Source organism: Cnephaeus nilssonii (assembly GCF_951640355.1).
Source record: "Cnephaeus nilssonii genome assembly, chromosome: 7".
In the NCBI taxonomy this organism is placed as follows: Eukaryota; Metazoa; Chordata; class Mammalia; order Chiroptera; family Vespertilionidae; genus Cnephaeus; species Cnephaeus nilssonii.
This window is the reverse complement of record NC_137078.1, coordinates 74493063-74499062: the sequence shown is the minus strand read 5'-3', so window position 1 is coordinate 74499062 and position 6000 is coordinate 74493063. Positions and strand designations below refer to the sequence as shown.

At 52.5% G+C, this 6000-nt stretch overlaps 1 protein-coding gene across 1 annotated transcript in view; it reads left to right on the top strand.

Annotated features, from left to right (window-relative positions):
* Positions 1–3627: 3627 nt before the first annotated feature.
* SLC2A1 (solute carrier family 2 member 1) overlaps positions 3628–6000 on the top strand; it is a 28102-nt gene continuing 25729 nt past the window's right edge. The window contains exon 1 of the mRNA XM_079776192.1: positions 3628–3793. Within this exon, the coding sequence (XP_079632318.1) occupies positions 3776–3793 (18 nt within the window). The 5' untranslated portion in view covers positions 3628–3775. The remainder of the gene's footprint in view (positions 3794–6000) is intronic.

Genomic DNA, 6000 nt, shown 5'->3' with positions numbered 1-6000 from the left:
TACACTGCTGGTCAGAAGTTTTTGTTTATTTTTTTTAATCAAGGTGCTAGAACTCAAACCTACTACCTGTGTGATCCTTGGCAAATTACTTCACTTCCCTGAATCTCAGTGTTTCATTTTAGAAAAAGGAGAGCAAAATACTTAAAGTTTTTGTAGGGATTAAATTAACTGAAATAGTATTGTATTCTTTCATTCATTCATTCATTCATTCATTCAACAAATAAGTACTGAGCCCTGGCCAATGTGGCCTAATTGGTAGAACATCGATCGTCCCGTGCACCAAAGGTCACTGGTTTGATTCCCAGTCAGGGCACATGCCCAGGTTGTGGGTTTGGTCTCAGTCAGGGTGTGTGCAGGAGGCAACTGATTGATGTTTCTTTCTCACATCAGTGTTTCTCTCTCTCTCTAAAATCAATTAAAAAACATATTTAAAAAAACAACAAATTAGTACAGAGTCCCAGTGTGTGCCAGATTGTTCTTTGGTGCTGGGGATGCTAGCTAGAAGAAGCAGACAGCAGACATTCCCTTGAAACCAGAGAGAGATTTATTTTAAGTAAAAAATAACAATAAAATTTTTAATTGAAGCATAATATACATACAGAAAAGTGCAAAAATTGGAAGTATACAGCTCGTTGAAGTTTGACAAACGGACACACCCGAGTGAGCAGCACCCTGATTACAAAACATTACCAGTCAGGTCAGAATTAGGGTGTGGCAAGTGAGGCACTCATCTCCCCAGTAAGACCTAAGGGGGTGCCAAAAGCGCAGTCATAAAGATAAATAATGTATTTTATACAGTATTTTCTAAAATCAAAATTAAAGAAAAAAATACCCCACGATGACAAAATACCAAAACTTTAAATAATGACAAGATTAGTACCAGTGCCAGTTGAGTTGTATTAAAGCTCAGGGCAAAGTGGGGGGGGGGGGGGAATCAATAATTTGGTGAATTAGAGGAGCCATCTCTGGACTGGGGACCAGAAGGGGTAGGAAAAGATGATGCGTCTAGATTTAAACATGGGCGGTGCCCGGTCCCTGTGGGACATGAAGAGGGCTGTCCTGGAGATAGCCGGACAGACCAGCATGGTGCTCAGGAGAGAACAGAGGAGTGATGTGTTCCTCCGGGAGCCCCCAGCGTCAGGGAGCGAGTGGTGGCCCTGAGAGACCTTGCAGAGGGGGGCACGAAAGGATAAAGAAGGAAAGCAGAACATTCTCTGGGAGCAGGTGGTTTGAACAGGTGTGCAAATGAGAGCGAAAATATTAAGCACAAAAAACTGTCCTGCTTGGCCCATCAGGCCTTGGAGGAGTCCGACACCGTGTTTACCTGCAGCCTGGGAGGATTTGAGTTGCAAAACATCCCGCGGTCTGGGACTCCTGCATCCCAACCCCTGCCAGCCGCCCTTGCATCAGCTGCATTTGACTCAGCAGGCCTTTTCTCCAGACTGCCAGGACGTTTGCCTTTAAAGGCAAAAATAAAATAATAAAAATTTAAAAGCCTTTTCCCGGGCCGGCTTACTCACTGATGACTCGCGAGACGCAAGGCGGAGCCGCTAGGACCCAACTCAGCGCCGCCTCCTCTGCCGCCGCTGCCGCCGCCGCGGGGGGAGCCCACGTAGCCCACATGCGTGCTCTCAGGCACGCGCTCGCCAGCATCATCTGCCATCATCACCTGGAACCGCCCTGCCAGTCCCAGAATGCTCTTTTCCTCCAAGCAGCCAAGCCTGGAATTGCTGGGAATCAAACCCAGAAAAGTCCCCAGTTCCTTCCTGGCAGCCTCAGGAGACAAAGCTGCCTGTGTGAACGCCGCTTGGGGAGGGGGTCACTTGGTCCCTCCAAGATGACCGCCAGGGCTCCCAGCCTCTTCACAACTCTAGCCTCGGGGGAGGGTAGGCTTGAGGGAGGCTGAGATTTCCTCAAGTCCTTCCTCTGCTCAAAAACCCTCCGTGGCTCTCCACTGCCTACTGAATCAAGTCCTAACTCCTATACCTGGCATTTGAGGGCCTTTGTGACCCTCACCATTCAGCTTCTTCTCTCATTCAAATTCCCTCTGTGCTCGCTTCCTCCCTCTCCCAACCCCCAACACTTCAAGCACAGGGGCTACTTAGCCTGGCTCTCTCTGGCTTAAGCTGCACCTTCATGACCCACTTTCAGGCATTTATTTGTTTATGCTCCCTCTCCCTCCCTCCCCCCCCCCCCCCCTCCAACCCAACCTTCCAGGCTCAGATGCTACTTATTTTTTCTGGTGTTCCCTCCTTGGTTGAAGTTCAATCCTATTTCACAGGAATCAGCCACCCCAAAATAGACTAGCCGGCCTGGGAATCTAATCTCTGATCCAGGGTCAATAGCTTCTGATGACTGTACCTCTAAAGATAGCCTCCAGGGCTCATAAAACTTTTACGGGGAAAAATTAGAAATGAAATTTCAACCAGATAATGGGTGTCTGTTTGAGCAGGTATGGTGTGGAAGGCAAAGGTAAAGCTGTTGGGTCACTCTACACTTTGCCTTCAAGGGCCACCATGACAATAGGAAGGGGATTGATTGAATTTCCTACACCATGAATTAGTACCATGTATTTGGATAAACTTGAATACACATCCATTTACCTCAGGCTTACCCAGGAAGGAATTATTATACCCATTTTATAAATGTGGGTCTTGAGGCTCAGAGAGAGAAGGGATTTGCCCAGGGATGTTTGGCGAGTAAATAGCAGAGCTGGGATTCAGTAGTCTGACTCCAGGGCTCCACCATCAGTCTCTGAGCTGGGTGGGAAGATTCTTTCTTCCCTGCAGCAATTACTCTCTGCCTGCCTGCTGTCTTTGCACATGGTCTTCCCTTTGCCAAGAATGGCCTTTACACTGATCTACCTGGTGACCTCAAGAATGGCCTTTACACTGATCTACCTGGTGACCCTGCTGAGCATGCCCTCCCCCTTCCCGGAAGATCTCTACTCTCTCTGTGATACCAATTCCGCTCCTGTGTGCATTCTTACCCCTGCACTCCACTTGGTGTTGGGGTGCATCTCCCCTCTTGCATCCTCTCTAGTTTTGGGTCTCCAGGAGGCTAGCTAGCATCAGGTTCACATGCCTCTGTCCCTGGGGAAGTGAGACCCATAGCTGAGTGGAGCATCCCACTGCTGGGAAGAGGCATACATAGTGGGCTAGATGTGCTAGGGAACAGAGACTGTGCGCAGGGAGGTAGCAAGACCCAAAAGGGACTCAAGGAAAGGCTAGAAGAGTTGCCAGGAGCCTGGTAGGTCAGTTGATTACAGCCATCCTGGGTCAGGGCACATACAAGAAGCAATCAATAAATGCAAAAATAAGAGGAACAACGACTCTCTCTCTCTCTCTCTCTCTCTCTCTCTCTCTCGCTCTCTCTCTCAAATCAATTAAAAAATAAATAAAGTATTTTTTTTAAAGGTGGCAGGAAGCAGGCAGATTAACTGCTCATTTGTTCATCATTTCTGCCTTCCTTCACTCCTTCACCCAAGTATCTGAGTGACAGGAGTCCTCTCTCTGGCCCCCTCCCCGCGCAGCCCCGCCCCTGACGTGCCCCAAGCCCCGCCCCCGGCTCTGCGCCCCCTCCCCCTCTCCAACACTCACACACTAGTAGCGCCAGCCAATGCCCGGGGTCCTATAAACCGTAGAGGTGGCCTCGCGGAGCTCGGAGACCGCGGGTCCGGGGAGAGAGCGCAATCAGACTCGCAGTCGCAGTCTCGGGACCTGAGCCGCCCGCGCACCCGTTGCACCCGGAGCCTCCGGCGCAACACAGCCCGGTCATGGATCCCAGCGATAAGGTAAGCCGCGCGCGCGCACGGCCTGGGTCTCTCCGACCGCCCGCCCGGCCGCGCTGTGCACCCGGGGCGGGCGGCGCGCGTCTCTGGCCTCTGTGGGCGCCGGCCGGGAGCGCAGGGAGAGGGGGCGCGGAGGTGGCTTGGGCTCGGATCTGGCGGGCTCGAAGGCGCCGCGCGCGTCGTCGGCGCCTGCACTGAGTATCTGGCTTCCGGGGAAGCTGCGCGGGGACTCGAGGCTCTCACGTCTCTCACGATCTCCCAGCGCTCGGACTCCTCCTGTGGCACCCATTGGCTGAGCGGGCCGAGCCCCCGGCCCGGCGCGGCCCGGCCCCGGCGGCGTGCGGAGGAGGCGGGACCCTCCTCCTGCTGGCAGCGCTCCGTCGCTCCCCTTTCCCGGGCGCCACATCTCGCGCGGCCTGGGTTCCGAGGCGGAGGGCGCCCTGTTCAGGCCGGGACGCCAACCCCGGGGTGCCCGGTTCCTCCCAGGCGTAGATGAGGAGAAGCTGGCCTCGGAGGCCCTTCCTTCCGAGTAGCGCAGGCCCCAGAGCTCCATGTGGCCCGGAGCGGCACGCTCCCCTCTGGGGCGGGGCTGGTGAGAGCGCCGCGGGGGCCGCCGCCGCGTGTCCCGGGGCCGGGGGGACGGGAAGGGACCCCGGGCTGAAGGGGAGCCAGAGGAAGGGGGCTGAGGACCTGGCGGCGTCCTACTCTGAATAGGGGACAGGCAACTCCTCTTTCCTCTGCAAACGGCTTTGTCCTGCCCAGAACGCGTATTGATGGAGCCCCTCCCGCGCGCAGGACATTGTTTCTTTCCTTCCTCCCATATTTTCAAGTCACTTTTTTCTTGGAAACTTTCCCTCTTATCCGCTTGAATGTTCCCAGCTCCTGGGCTGGGAAGGCGCGAGGATGCGCTTTTTTTTTTTTTTTTTTTTTTTTAAACCCGGGTAGCCTGAACTCTGCACCGCCCCTGCCTGTGGGCTGTAGAGGGGTGCGGTGCGACTGCACGGGGTCTGGCTGGGCAGAGTGGTGCCTGACATTGACACCAGGCTGTACCCTCAGCGGGAAAAGGCTCCTTCAGACCTGTTGAATCCTGACTACTTGCTTCACCCCGCCCTGGGGAACGCGTGTTCTGACAGTCATAGGTTAGCCATTATGCTGGGATATATAACATAATAAAAATCAAATGAGAAGCGCTAGTGGCAAGGGCTTGAGACCACAAAGTCCAAACACTTGCTGTGTTATCTCAGGTAGGCCGCTGCACCTCTCTGGGCCTCCGTTTCTCCATGTGTAAGACAGATAACTGTTTGTGCTTCCTCAAGGGTAAGAACTATCTGTTCAGCATGTGATACAGGACCTGGGTGTTTATTTGTTGAGTGGATAAGTGAATATTCTGCGTGGAGGTAGAATATTCTTACAGTTTTCCCAGCTGGCATGGCTCAGTGGTTGAGAATATTCTTACCGTTTGCTAAGCACTTGGCTAGTAAATGCTTTTCTGAAGTGGTTTTGAAGTCCAGCTTAGCTCAGTTGCCTTATCTGCATAATAATGTTATTTTCATCATTAGATTATCTTAAGAATTCAGAAAAAAAAATGTGTGTGCCCTCGTAGATGTTCCATAAATCGTCCTGGCCTCTTTGGGCTCCCATGATGCATTGCTCTTACCTGGGCCTCAGGTTTCCTGTACCTGAGTTGTGGCCTCTGTCCAGAAGTCCGGCATTCTGACAGTGTGTACTTTTGGGGAACCCCAGGATGTCTGGGCCGTGAGTACCACTTGATCAAGGAATCATTAAGGTTACAGTTCTTCTCCAGTTAGGGGTTTGTCAGGAAGTTGGTTTGCAGAGGTAGCCAGCCCATGGGTGAGAGATGAGTCAGCTAATGTGGCTGCCCTGCCTCCCCTGTGAGGGCGAAATGAATCACAACCCAATGAAAAATGACTTTCCCAAGGTCACACACTGAGCCTCCTACCTCAAAACACACTGCCGTCTTCCTAGGAGGACATAAGAGGGTAAAGGAAAGCAGAGCAAGAAGGGACCTTCCGGTACATGGGCCAGCCTTCCATTTGGCAGACGAGGAAACTGAGGCCAGAGGAGGAAAGAGACATGACCGAGATAAGGCTTTCACAAAATAGCTGAGATGTTCTATAGTATTAAAAAACAACAAAAAAGATGCTTTCTTCCCCACACCCCTGTCCTCTGTGCCATCCTGCACGCACCCC